At 42.4% G+C, this 14,351-nt stretch overlaps 1 protein-coding gene across 1 annotated transcript in view; it reads left to right on the forward strand.

Annotated features, from left to right (window-relative positions):
• Window positions 1–4,911: 4,911 nt before the first annotated feature.
• LOC308609295 (olfactory receptor 5G9-like) overlaps window positions 4,912–14,351 on the forward strand; it is a gene marked incomplete at both ends in the record, with an annotated part of 57,675 nt that continues 48,235 nt past the window's right edge. Inside the window, one exon of the mRNA XM_081222991.1 lies at window positions 4,912–5,824. Coding sequence (XP_081079117.1) covers window positions 4,912–5,824 — 913 coding nt within the window. The remainder of the gene's footprint in view (window positions 5,825–14,351) is intronic.

The raw sequence follows: 14,351 nt of genomic DNA on the forward strand, positions 1-14,351 counted from the left end.
AGCAGACAGACCAACCTCCATACCTACCATTCCTGCACCACTCCTCAAGACCTTGGCAACCACTAATCTACTTTCTGCCTGTGTAGATTTGCCTGTTCTGGACCTTTCATATATATGGAATCATAAAACACAAAATGGACTTTTTTTTTTTTTTTTTTTTTTTTGCGGTACGTGGGCCTCTCACTGCTGTGGCCTCTCCCGTTGCGGAGCACAGGCCCCGGACGCACAGGCTCAGCGGCCATGGCTCACGGGCCCAGCCGCTCCGCGGCACGTGGGATCCTCCCGGACCGGGGCATGAACCCACATCCCCTGCATCGGCAGGCAGACTCTCAACCACTGCGCCACCAGGGAAGCCCCAAAATGGACTTCTAAGGAGAAGCCAACGCAACATTTATTAAGCACCTAAATATCTGTTAAGCACTTTGTATATTTTTTCTTATTTAATCTTCAAAACAGTCATTTAATTTAGGTAAAATTATTTCCATTTTAGATAAGGGAATTGATGGCAGAGAGGTTGAAAAAACTGTCTGAGATTATAGGGTTAGAATGTGACATAACCTGGACACTTTAACCCGATCTTTGATTGAGCTTTTCTACCTTAAGGTGGCTAGTAAGTTTGGAAACATCCCTCCCATGCTCTTACCTCAGTGCCTCGCACTAAGACCAAACACCAATATGACATTTCTGTCACTGTGAGGGCTGAGAGAGCAAGTAGGATGGAGTGGTTTGTATAGCCTAGATTCATGGAATTACAGAAATTATCTTTCAGCATCCCTCAGTCAGATATTGAGAATGACCAATGATGTGTGTACAGTTTAACTCACAGAGCCATGGGAAATTAGAGCTCAAAGCTGGAAAGAGCCTCAGAGACCACCTAATCTAGCTGCTTCATTTTATTGATGAAGAAACTAGGACCCAGAAAGAGCAAGATATTTTCACAAGATTGTATAGCTCAAATACAGCAACAGAGGATGACGCTGTTATTTCATCTGTTATTGAAAGAATGAATGTACCAAATGTGAAAGTCCTATCCAGAATAACTTCAGAAAACAAATTAAGGGGAAAGCCAGATAGTGATGTGAAAAGGTCACTGAATTAGGTCAAGGAGATCTGGGTTCCAACACCAGCTCTGCTACTAATTCATTGTGAGACCTTAGACAAGTCTCTTAACCTCTCTGGACTTCTGTTTCTTCATCTGGAAATATGTGGGTTGGAATATATGATTTTTTGGAAGACTGCACTGAGAGAGTGACATGGACATATATACACTACCAAATGTAAAATAGATAGCTATTGGGAAGCAGCTGCATAGCACAGGGAGATCAGCTCGGTGCTTTGTGGCCACCTAGAGGGGTGGGATAGGGAGGGTGGGAGGGAGGGAGATGCAAGAGGGAAGAGATACGCGGACATATGTATATGTATAACTGATTCACTTTGTTATAAAGCAGAAACTAACACACCATTGTAAAGCAATTATACTCCAATAAAGATGTTTAAAAAAAGAAATTTTAGGGCTTCCCTGGTGGCGCAGTGGTTGAGAGTCTGCCTGCCGATGCAGGGGACACGGGTTCGTGCCCCGGTCTGGGAGGATCCCGCATGCCGTGGAGCGGCTGGGCCCGTGAGCCATGGCCGCTGAGCCCGCGCGTCCAGAGCCTGTGCTCCGCAACGGGAGAGGCCACAGCAGTGAGAGGCCCGCGTACCGCATTAAAAAAAAATTATTGAATAAGTAAATAAGTGAATTTTTATTTAAATTCTAAATGTTATGCTATTTTTGGAAGATTCCCAGTGAGCTACATAACTGAAGAAAAGACAGGTAACCAAAAAATTTTTCTTAAACATCTGGTACTGTAAATTTACATGAATGCATTTTTTGAACATGAAAGGTTACTTCTTCAACAAATAAGAGGAGTGCCTGATTATTTCCTATAAGTACATATCCAAGACACATTAGCCAAGTTAATAACATACCCATTCTGGCTGTTATATTGACACTAGTTAATGCAGTGGCATGTGCAGATGGGGTGTATCCAATCATTTCCTTAATACAGTCTTAATTTTGTATGTTTATTTCTTTGGGGAAGAAAAAGCAATTCAATCTTATTTTAAGGGAAGATTTCACTATGTTCTAAAGACTAATAGAGAGTCATTTATTCATTCAACTAATATTTTTTGAATGCCTACAATGGATACAGACATCAAGGAATAGTGTTAGCCTAAAATGGGAAATTTAAAAAATGATACAAGGATGTGAAACTAATATTGAAAACCTGTCTTTTTTGTGATTCAAGATACATGAACAACCGAGAGCTGTTTGTTTAAGCCTTCACAGGTTGAAACTTTCACAGTGGAGAGGCAGAACAGATGATGTGTGTGTAGGGGGTGAGTGGGAGGGCAAAGAGTACAGCTCTGTAAGCAGGAACTGAAGCAGGCAGCAGAAAATGATCATATTGACGCATTCCTCCTCCCTCTCCCACCTCCCATGATGGAAGAATAATAGGGATCCGTTCCAGGTGTACTGTATCACCCTTCAGAGTTTACGGAGTGTTTTCACATTCATTATCTTATTTGATCCTCATGCCAACCCTAAAAGAATGCCATGGTGGATATTGCTTTTTCCATTTTCAAGATGAGAAAATATGGTGCTCAAAGGGGGTAAGTGGCTTTTCCACTGAAAGACAATACAAATTAGTGCCAGGACTAGAACTCATGTCTTTTGTCTCTCAAAACAGTGTTTTATCCATTGTCTCCACTCAGCCCAGGATTTTCTCCTCCAGTCTTCCCATTTTGGAGGTATAAGTTGAATATTCCACTGGGCAGGCTGCTGTGCTGAGCAGCAGCAGCAGTAGCAGCAGGAGTTAACTCCAACAGTTTGGATAGAGCAAAAAGGAGTGAATTACTACCACAAGTAAAAGATGCTTCTTTCATCTGCTCCGGACAAAACTGCTGTGGTTGTGTGTGTGTGTGTGTGTGTGTGTGTGTGTGTGTGTGTGTGTCTGAGGGATGGTTAGGGGGTGAAACATGGAGATTATACTTCAGCCAGTCTCTAAGGTTCACTGCTGTTGGTCTAAAACGATAATAGTATACAAAAAACAATACCTCTGCTTCCATTTAGTGAAATGCAGAAGAAAAAAAATAGTAAATACATAAGTAGGAGTGGTCATAAAGGAATAAAGAGCGTAGAAGTCAGTGAGCAATCAATATGTACCAAGTGTTTTACTTAAAATATTTAGTTTAACCTTTGCTATTGCCTCATAACGTGGGTCTTATTAGTGCCCTTCTTTTACAGATTAGTGCACTTAGGTAGGTTAAGTCCTAAGTCACAGAACGAGTGATCTCCAAAACCAGGATTCAAATAGGTCCGTATAGCTCCAGAATCAGACACCTTAACTACTACACCAAATAAAGAACCTATGTTTTCTGGTGAATTGAAACAGATAGGCTTTTTTTTCTTTTTTTTTTTTTAAATCAAAGTTGGGAGAGCCCTCTGAGGTTTCCTTGTCCACACTCTCACTGAATACAGGAATCCCTTCTAAACACCCCTTGCTGATGGCCACCCAGTGAAACACAAGGGTTCTGATTTAGTTTAAATTGTATAAGTGGAGATGGATCTGTATGGATTTATCCCTTCTCTTGTTTGGTGCTTCATCCAGGGTAAGACCCAGGCATTTGTGCGTGGGAGCAAGTCAGCATTAGAAATATCCTGTGACCACAAGAGAGGGGGACAGAGTCCATGCACTTAGCCTCAGTGCCACCTGACTCCAACTATTTTGTGACCTGGCCCTTTGCTCAGACGGATCTGACCAACAAGTCCTTGTGGAATTTGCAGTTAGTTTTGTGCAGCTGCATAACCTTTGCCCCAAGCATAGTTAAAGGAATCGATCAGGTGATGATCAGACAACAACTTCATGAATCTTTCGGTTGCTCTTTCACAGGATCCAAATGATACCTGATAACCTTGAGTTCAGTTTCTGATGGCCATTTCGGGGCATTCTGATTCTGCAACAATCTACCAGTGAAGAGGTGATCAAGGTCCTGGAAAACCCTTTACTTACCAAGCAAAATAGTGAGTATTTGTGACTTCTACTTTTTCAGAAACAATGTCACTAATACTGAAGGGAGGAGGGGGCTGTCTGTCAAGATGAAATCAGTTGACATATTTACTATATTGTTACTTCATCTGCAATAATTCCTTGAGATTGATTTGGAAAAGTGAGGGAGGGTGAGATGGAATTCCATACCCCCAAATTTTCTAAGAGTTTGTAGTCCTGTATCAGTAAAGTACATCTCTCTCTCTCTCTTTTTAATTTAATAGTCTCTTTTCTTTTTTTATTAGTCTCTGCTTTACAACAAAGTGAATCAGTCATACATATACATCTGTTCCCACATCCCCTCCCTCCTGCGTCTCCCTCCCTCCCACCCTCCCCATCCCACCCCTCCAGGCGGCCACAAAGCACCGAGCCAATCTCTTTTATTTTTTAAAACATTTTTATTGGGGTATAATTGATTTACAATGTTGTGATATATGTATTAGTAAAGAACATCTCCTGATGACATGTTTTTCTTTCTACTTCATTTATTCCTTCAACAAATATTAAGTGTCTTTTGCATCCTAGGCCTTTACTTTCTTACTGCTGTGTTCCTTTTGCTTTCTGAATTTTCTTTACCTCATTTTCCTTCCCCTTTTTTCTCCTATCATTACTTTCCCAATGTTATGCTTGGGAAATAGTGATACTATTTGGGAAGGTGTTTCAAGTGAGATTGTAGACGCAGGGAAGGGTTGGAGAGTGCTGTGGTTTCATGTGTTTTGAGTGGGACTGTTTTACCCGTATCATCCAGTTTTCTATTATTTCCTCACTTAAAGCATGTCAAAAGCACTCTTACCTCATCAAGGATAATACCCAGCTTGTATTGATGGAGAATTCATCTACAGTGATTGACCTCATCCTTCTGGGCATGACAGATAACCCTCAGCTTGGGATCCTGCTATTTGGAGTCTTCCTTATTGTTTATATTGTCACTGTGTTGGGGAATCTAGGCCTGGTAGTCCTGATCAGAGTCAGTCCCTGCCTCCACACCCCCATGTATTTTTTCCTCTCTAATCTGTCCTTTCTTGATGTCTGTTTTTCTTCTGTCATGATCCCAGAGACTTTAGCAAATTTGTTATCTAAGTTGCAGGCTGTCTCTTTCCTTGCATGTGTGACTCAAATGGGCTTGTCCATAATCTTTGCCTCCGCTGAATGCAACATTTTGGCTTCCATGGCCTATGACCACTATACTGCCATTTGTCACCCACTGCTCTACCACATCACCATGTCTAGAGTCCGTCGTCTCGAATTGGTAGCAGGATGCTACCTTGGTGGATTAGTTAACGTGGTTTCTGTGACAACTTCCATCACACAACTATCGTTCTGTCAACCACATGTCCTTCCTCACTTCTGTGACAACCCTCTACTGTTGGCACTGGCTTGCTCAGACCACTGGGTCACCCAGATCTTGATTGCTGGCTGTGGAGGATTCACCCTGATCACCTCCATTATGGTAATCCTTGTCTCCTGCCTGTCTGTCCTCATGACTATCCTGAGAATTCCCTCAGCTTCTGGCAGGCAAAAAGCTTTCTTTACCTGTGCTTCCCACTTGACTGCTGTTGGCCTATACTATGGAACAACTATGTACACCTACTTGCAGCCCTCTCAACGTGGATCCCAGGCAGGAAGTCAGATGGTCTCAGTGTTTTATGCAATGGTGATCCCAGTGTTAAATCCTCTCATCTATTGTTTGAGAAACCAGGAAGTGAAAGTTGCTCTACAGAAAATATTGAAAAAAAGTCCCTAATCTCCCATTCTGTGTCTCCAAAATGTAATATATTCTATGAAGACTTGCTCATAGTTCTATTCACAGTGTTTTCCTTACCTGCGAATAAAGCCTTTTAAGAATAATTGAATTGCTCTGGCTAAGTGTTTAGGTGTAGATGCTTAGATAAACAGCAATATGATAGGAAGAAATTATATGGACAAAATGATGTGTATTTTCTGAAACAACTGATAAGAAATACTTTAAGAGGAGGAAATAATATATGTGGGTATGAATATGTCAGTCTGAGTTGTGAACGAGTATAACACTAGTCATGAGTTAATTCCAAGATAACAAGGTTAGACAACAATGTAATTTGACTATAAGTTATAGAAGAGAACATTAATTCCTTTGCTTTACCACTCATGTACTTATATAGAGGATTTCCTTGATATCCCTTAGGCTGAATTAAGTTAAATCCATATCTTTCATAAGGACTCAGAATATTCCTAGATGTGTGTTTTCCAAATGCTCTATGATATCTGCCACAGTGAAGCTGTAAAATGTAAGTCTATATATGAATTCACATGTGCAATTATTGAGATTTACAGGGATAAATCTTTTTTTTTTTTTTTTTTTTTGTGGTACGCGGGCCTCTCACTGTTGTGGCCTCTCCCGTTGTGGAGCACAGGCTCCGGACGCGCAGGCTCAGCGGCCATGGCTCATGGGCCCACCCGCTCCGCGGCATGTGGGATCTTCCCGGACCGGGGCACGAACCCGTGTCCCCTGCATCGGCAGGCGGACTCTCAACCACTGTGCCACTAGGGAAGCCCTACAGGGATAAATCTTAAAGAGAACAGTACTCAGCCAAACAAGAGATTGTTTTCACTAGCTAGACTAGGATTTGAAGATCCTTTGCAAGGAACAATGGATCATTTATTAATGAAAATTCCAGGCCTGAATTGCAGCGATGGGTTTTTTTTTATGCAAAGTTTGAATGGATCTGAGCCAAATCCATTAGTATTTCTGAATATACTTCCAATATGAAACACAAGTGTAAGTAGAACCCCAGTTAATTTATTAGTCCATGGCTAGTCCTCAGAATTTGTAAAGATGCACGAAATGCATGGATATTGCTATCTTATCTAAATATGTTGAACAGGCTATCCATAAAAACAAACAATCCTATATCTGAAGAATATAAAACCTTAATATCTTACTTTTATAGATGAGGAAATCAAGGCCAAGAGAAGAGAAAGTGACCAATATCAAACAGCTAGTTGGGGAAAAGTAATTGAGTGGCTCAAGCTGCAAGGAAAATAGAAAGTAGTATTTAGCTACATCTAGGTTAGATGCAATTTTGGGGCCTCAAGAATGGTTTTGCCTCTGCCTCTATTCCCAGAAACTGTCTAACCTTAGTAGCCATCTGCCAAGGACTCCTAAAACCCAGTTGTGAGGGAATGTGGTTTATTTGGTAGCTGTGTGAAAACCAGTCCCCTTAGAGCTCCAGATCATTATATCTAGTTACCAAGTAGAACCTCCACTTGAAAGTTCCTTAGGCACTTCAAACTTAACGTTCAGAAACTGAACTCTTCTAAACCTGCTCTGCTCTTTCCTTGTACCCTGAGTGAATGGCATCACCCAGTTTCTTAAGCCCAAAATCTGAGTGAGTCCTTGTTACTTCCCTGCCCTGTAGCTCCCTGTATTTAATCAATTACCAAATCCTGTCAATTCTCCCTCCCAAATGCCTCTTGTATTAGTTTCTTTTTCACTGCCACTGGCACTGTGCTGGATCATGGCACACTCCTTTCTTGCCTGGATTAGCAAAATAGTCTTTTATCTCCTCTCTATGAATCCACCCTGGATCCTATTAAATTTACTTTTCACATAACAAGCCCAGTGGTTTAAATGTAAATCCAACCAGATCAGCCTTCTCCTAACCTCCGCACTGCTTACAACTTTTCCATGTTTCTCTTTGCCTATAACACATATTCCAAACTTCTAAATTTGGCATGTGAAGACCTTCAGGTCCTGCTCGTCCAAGTCCTATTCATTTATAAAGTCCAAACTTAAATCCAATCTTCATTTCCAGATAACTTTTCTTGACATTTCAGATGGAAGTGAGTATTCATACACTGTTTTCCCATTGTACTTTGCACCTCTATTTTACCATTATGATGCTTGGCCTTATAAAATACTCTGTGCATTTTTCAGAATTTCTGTTTTGCTCACCTGTGTTGAAACACTTTTGGAAAGATGGAGCCATATTTGGTTAATTTTTTTTATCTTCCACCCTAAGTCTAGCCTAAAGTTTGGTACCCGGTAAAGGCTCAAAAAACATTAGCAGAGTTGAAGTTCACTCCCAGCTAACCCTTTTCCTTATTCAGTTCATTTTATCCACAAGACATTGTTACATTCTACCATGTAATGGAGGAGAGGTAGAAAATCTTACCTCTTGAGACATGATCATCTAGCTGAATCTCCTGGTTTTATGGATGTTTCCTGTTAACACTCAACCCACAGTAGGGAACCTGAACCTCTTCTTCATTGCCCTTATCTTTTAGTTCTATACCACCCAGGCCTTTGCCCTTTAACCCCTTGTCCTCCCTGGATTTCTCTTCTTCTATGGTAACCAGCCCATGCATATCATACATTTCTTCCTGGAATAAAGATCATCCTTTTTGTAGGATTCAAGGTTAAAGACTCTCACAATCAGAACTCAGAGGTATAAGGGCCCATAGAGATCATTGAGAATTACGGGTTTTAATTTTTTAAGCATTGGAATTATTTCTTTAAGTGAATTCCAATGCAGAACAAAAAAATATAAAACAAAAGTGGAACAGATTTGGCTGGAAAAGTGTGGGGTGCCTATAGCCCCATTGCCTAGCACTCACCTCTCCCTCTCTGAGGCACTGCTCTAGAAACTCAATGACAGTCTGAAAACGCTAGGTTAATTGAAACTGCTCTTTTCACATATGAAGACACACAGTGTCCCCAAGGGAGAGCAGCATTCTCGGCTAGTCAGAGGGAGAGGCAGATTTGGAATTCAGGTCTCCTGATTCCTACCACAGAATACTGTCTACTACCACATCCTCCTAAACCCCTCTCATGATGTGAGATACTTAACACAGCTGGGAGTTTGGGACGAAATGGGCTTCTTCCTTGGCAAGTAGAAGTGTCCCCTATTCTCTAAACAGCCCCAGCAAGACTAGAGACAGTTCAAACCTCATCAGCTTCATCATTTCTACACAGGGAATGGTAGATCTCAGGGGATAACAAAATACTTTAGTAATAGACAGTCCTTACAGTCAGAACTGGCTATATAATTTGTAGCCCCAGTGCAAAATGTTAATGTGAAGTCCCTGTTCAAAAAGCAAGAAAGGGGCTTCCCTGGTGGCGCAGTGGTTGAGAGTCTGCCTGCCAATGCAGGGGACACGGGTTCGAGCCCTGGTCTGGGAGGATCCCACATGCCGCGGAGCGAGTAGGCCCGTGAGCCACCACTGCTGAGCCTGCGCGTCTGGAGCCTGTGCTCCGCAACAAGAGAGGCCGCGATGGTGAGAGGCCCGCGCACCGTGATGGGGAGTGGCCCCCGCTTGCCGCAACTAGGGAAAGCCCTCACACAGAAACGAAGACCCAACACAGCCCTAAATAAGTAAATAAATAAATAAATTAAAAAAAACACATAGTGCCATGTCCCGCCCCAGAATTCCTAAGTCAGTGGAGCTGGGGTAGGATCTGAGAATTCGCTTTAAAAAAAAAAAAAAAAAAAAGCAAGAAAAAGTGCTGTTAAAGGTATTCAGATAGAAAGTTTTTTTCCTTTCTACTGGAGTGTTTCTGTCAACCTCTCATGGTGCTTAAAATTTTCCATTTAATGTCATACCCTCTCAGGCACAGGGATACTTGTGGGGCAAGTGTATAGCCTCACAAGTGCCCTGTGACCCCGCCCTGTGATCTGATGCACATGTGCGGGGCCCACTGGCTGCTGGGTCCTCCTCCTACCTGCTGGACAGATGCATTGTACCCTGGTCAGGAGTGAGTAGGTAGAACCAGGCATATCCTCTTCCCATGGGTCAGCTGCCCCAACCCATGGTGGACAGGTGACCATCAAGGGTATTGCAACCTCTACACCAGGATACACTAGGTACCTGGATCAGGGTGGGCAATGAGCCCTGCTGGGTGATCTGCCAAATGTGCAATGGCATTACCACCCTGGGGCCAGGATGGCTGGCTGTCATCACGTCCAACCCTGAGATGTTGCAGGGCATGTGTACCTGACCCCAATCCTCCCTGGGCCCATGCCCAGATCCCTGAGAGTGGAGGGTTGCAGCAGTCACTGGGTGAGACAGAGAAGAAGAGGCTGGGTGGGGCCCTGAGTATTAATGGACAGGGAAGTGGCAATCAATAATCTGTCCCAGGGAGGTGAAGAAGCAGTGAAAGATGGGACTATGTGCTAGCTGAGACTCCAAGCTTCAAGTGCCTACTCAATTATTCTATCACATTTTGGTTTTCACTTACAAAGCACAAATTCAAATTATTAAAATTAAGACAGTGGCATTAAACCCCAAGTACAAGGCTCTTCTAAGCTCAGGGTGCTGTACCACTGCACTGATCACATGTCCATGAAGCCAGTTCTGCTTAGGGAGAAGGATTTCTTTTATCTTTGTCAGGCAGTATAATGTAGTGGTTAAGAGCACAAGCTCTGATTCAGACTGCCAGACTTCGAGGCCCACCTCCCTCACTTTCTAATTCTTTGACCTTAGACAAGTTACTTAACTTTCCTATCTCAGTTTTCTTATCTGTAAAATAAGGATAATAAGAATATCCTTATCCTTATTGTAGGGTTCTACAATTTTCGGGTATTCAATACAGGCATCAGGTTTTGTTTACTCTGGATCTGCTATAGGCCTGTGTTCCAAATGGTATTTACCCAGCTTGCACAGCATATAACCAGACTTAGTCTCCAGTGACTTCTCAGGCTTAAGGGGAAGTCCACTAGATTTATACAAACTGAGTGAGCCCAGCCAGCTGTCAGTGGTACGGTTTAGAGTTTCTTCTTTTACAGACTCAGGACCCATTTGAGTTAGTGTTAGGCTGTACCATACTGGATCTCAAAACTACCAAACTCAGCCTCAGGGACCTCACATCTAGTTCTGCTGCTTCTCCAACTAGCTTTCAAGAAGAGGATATCCTTATTGTCTTATAAATAGTGGTTCTTAATTATAGGGCTAATGGAAGAGACTCTCCAAGGCAATCTCTGGCGTTCCTATCTCAGTCTTGCTGCTGCAGCTCCAGCCCTTAGGGACATGGACAGTCATGGAGTCAGAACTAGGTGTGAAACCAGTGGGGCCTAGGCCAGCCCTTCCAGAGGGAGCAAGGCCCCTCCCAGTGAGGGGATGAGGGATGGTGGGTGGAGGGAGGCCTCTATAAGTTAAGGCAGCAACTCTGTCCCCTCAGATGCTATAAGAGAATAATCACTGACCCCTCTCTGCATCTGCCACTCAAAGTTGCAGGAGAAGCTAAGCCTTGCTTTCCAGGGAGCTCTCAGCACGTCTCCAAGCCCTCCATCCCCGCCCCGCATGCACACAGGGTGGGCTGCACTCAGCTACACTTGGGGGGTGGGCTTCTCCAGCTATTCCGGCCTGGGTCTCCCTCCCCAGCACTGCTCCAGGTGGCGGTGCTCAGAGAAGCATTTGGTCTTGGTCTCTCTGACTGAAGGACCCTGCTGAGACAGTTCTCAGCCACACTGAACTCAGCCAGAGCCAGTCCTCCGGCTGAATGGGGGGCCTGAGCAAATGCTCCGATATTGTGGGGAGGGTGGTGCTGGGGGTCCCAGTGACAGGATCCTACAGCCCGCAAAGGCTGAGCCACGCAGTCCAGCTGGCTATGTGGTTCTTAGCTATTGTCCAAGCCAAGGACATCTCAGGGACTCCTTTGGCCCGGAGCCGACACTTCTTCTGTCAGCCACTTGGGTTTCCTTGAGGATGTGGTCAGGGGTGTCCCATTCAGGGAGGAATGTCCCCATCTGGCCTCCTGGATATTGAGTGGCCTCCTGGTCAAGCCTCTGTGGATCAGGGGGACTGGCTGGAGCAAACCCACAATCCCTGCAAGGGGAGAAATCCTGGAGCATGGAACCAGCTGAGGTCTGTCTCACACTGCACAAGTGGAGTTCTGGGACCCAGAGCACTAAACAGGGGCAGTAGGAGCAGATATCAGGCTTCTGAAGAGGCAGAATCCATTTTGTAGAATTCTGAGAACATGGCTCGGCTGGGATTAATGGAAAACAGAAATAAACAAGTCCATCAACAAATATTTTCTAAGTATTCATGGTGTACACAAACGTATTCTAGGCAGTATAGAAGCATAAAGAAGAGAATGGGGAGAGAGGTGAGAGATACTTAAGTATCTTTAAGTACTTAAAGAAAAAGTCAAATATAAGTTGGTTTTACTTTATGTTTTTCTTGAAAAGGGATATGTGAAATGACTATTTAGAGCTCAATAAGTTCCCACTAACTTACATTTTAAATTTAGAGATGTGTTCCTACCTTAAAAAATATAACCTCAATTCGAAACAACAATAAAGGTGTTAATTTCTCTTCAGTAAGAACTGCCACCTTTTCCACACATGCTGATTGACCTTGATAACTAATTGAATTATCTAAAATTACTTTTTTCCTGATTATAAAAGAGTGGCATGCACATTATTGAGAAATGGGAAAATACGGAGAAATAAGAGGAATATAAATCAGCATCTGGAGACAACCATCAGTACTTTGTTATATGTCCTTTTAGTGTTATGCTTTTTAATACATGCATACATGTGTGTGTATGTGTGTGTCTATAAATGTATTTCTAGTGGAATAATAATGTAATACTATTTTGTGCCATGTCCTTTTCACTTAAAATATGTTAGATAAATATGCATGTCGATAAGTATTCTTCCTCTTGAGTTTAATGGCTGCATAATACCCACTGTATAGATGAACTCTCATGACTAATTGTTAACAAAGAACTTTGAAAAGACTGACAAGAAGGACTTCTAGCTTCTATCAATGTGCTCAAAGCAAGAGATGGAATACACAATTTGAATGTGACTACATTTTGTTTAATTCATATGAGCCTTGGCTAAATGAAGTTACTAGGAAGAAGAATTATCTCCTATGATAAAATCTCATGTGAACACAAAGGCTTTAAATGATACTTTTATTTGAACAGGTGGAAAAGAGAAAAAGCTGATATTCTAAAAGATTTTACTAGACATTTTCCCTTAAATTGTGGAGTTGAACATGCATATTATTTCAGTGTAGAACACTGAAACCAGCCTGTGCCAGCCACTGAGTGTTCATCCCAAGGATGTCAGGGGAGAAGCAGGTGAATGCCCTGGTTCTATAACCTAGGCTAAGAGCAGTCAGATGGGAAGCCAGTACAAGAAGGACTTGTACTTGCCCTGGAGCTGAGAGCCTTCTGAGGATGGTAAGGAAGACGGCTGTTTGTGAATGCAGTGCAGAGGAAATTAAAGGCTTCAGAGTCACAGAGGATAAGGAGGAAGGCATAGCAGTTTAATCAAAGGAGGAGTATCACAAAAGAAGTGGTCAGTAGTGGAAGTTGCAGAATAGAGTGTAAAGCATAAGAGCTGATAAGGACACTGGAGTTGATGGCCCTTGGTGCTTGGAAAACAAGTTGGACAGGATGCTGGCCATGGGCACAGTGAGTAAAGAAATCTAAGCAGGACAGAGAGATAAAAGGGGACTTACCCCAGTGAAGATGACAGCCAGTTTTGGTACTATAGTGATAGTATAGAGGAGGATGAGTAGCCCAAGAGAAGAGTTAAAATAAAAGTAAATCTGAGGAGGATCAGTCAGCTCTAGGAGAATGAACTTTGCCATAACACTGAAACTTTCTTCCATAGTTCCCAAAAGGCATCTGAAATAAACCTCCTAAGATACAAATTCAGGGATCTGAGAGATATTCTGGTTTGGTCCTCTAGTTTTGGTTCTTACTCAGAGTTGTCACAAAATCAGTATAGGCAATTTGCAGTTATCCCAAGGGGTAAAACCAATTTACATCATTTAAATTCATTTAAAGGCATGTTTAATTAACATAATATTTAATTCTACTTTAATTACTTTTAAGAACCCACATATTGCTTTGGGGAATTAGTAAAATTAGACAAAATTGGTGTGTCATAACATGGAACATGTTGAGAATCATTAGTCTAAACCATCTGGATAGACGACTGTCTCCCTTTCTACTTGATAATTGCCAGCATTGAAAACCCTCCACCCACCCTCCCCTCCACCCACCTCCAGTAGGCATTTTCTTTAGAGCTAGGAGTTCTTGTGTTTATCCAACAATATTCACTCATCTTTAACTTGAACCTCTGATCAAGCCAAAAGCAACATAACCTCAGTTTTCTCATGTAAAACCTAAAGGTAATCACAGTTTCTTCCTGTCTAGATTATTGTGGGACCTCAATAAGATAATGTACATAAAAAGTATTCAAGAAAAATTTGCCATTAGTAGTAAAACTTACACCTACGGAGAACGTCAGGCAGTAGATCTTC

The sequence above is a fragment of the Mesoplodon bidens genome (genome assembly GCF_964165515.1).
Source record: "Mesoplodon bidens genome assembly, chromosome: X".
Taxonomy (NCBI): Eukaryota; Metazoa; Chordata; class Mammalia; order Artiodactyla; family Ziphiidae; genus Mesoplodon; species Mesoplodon bidens.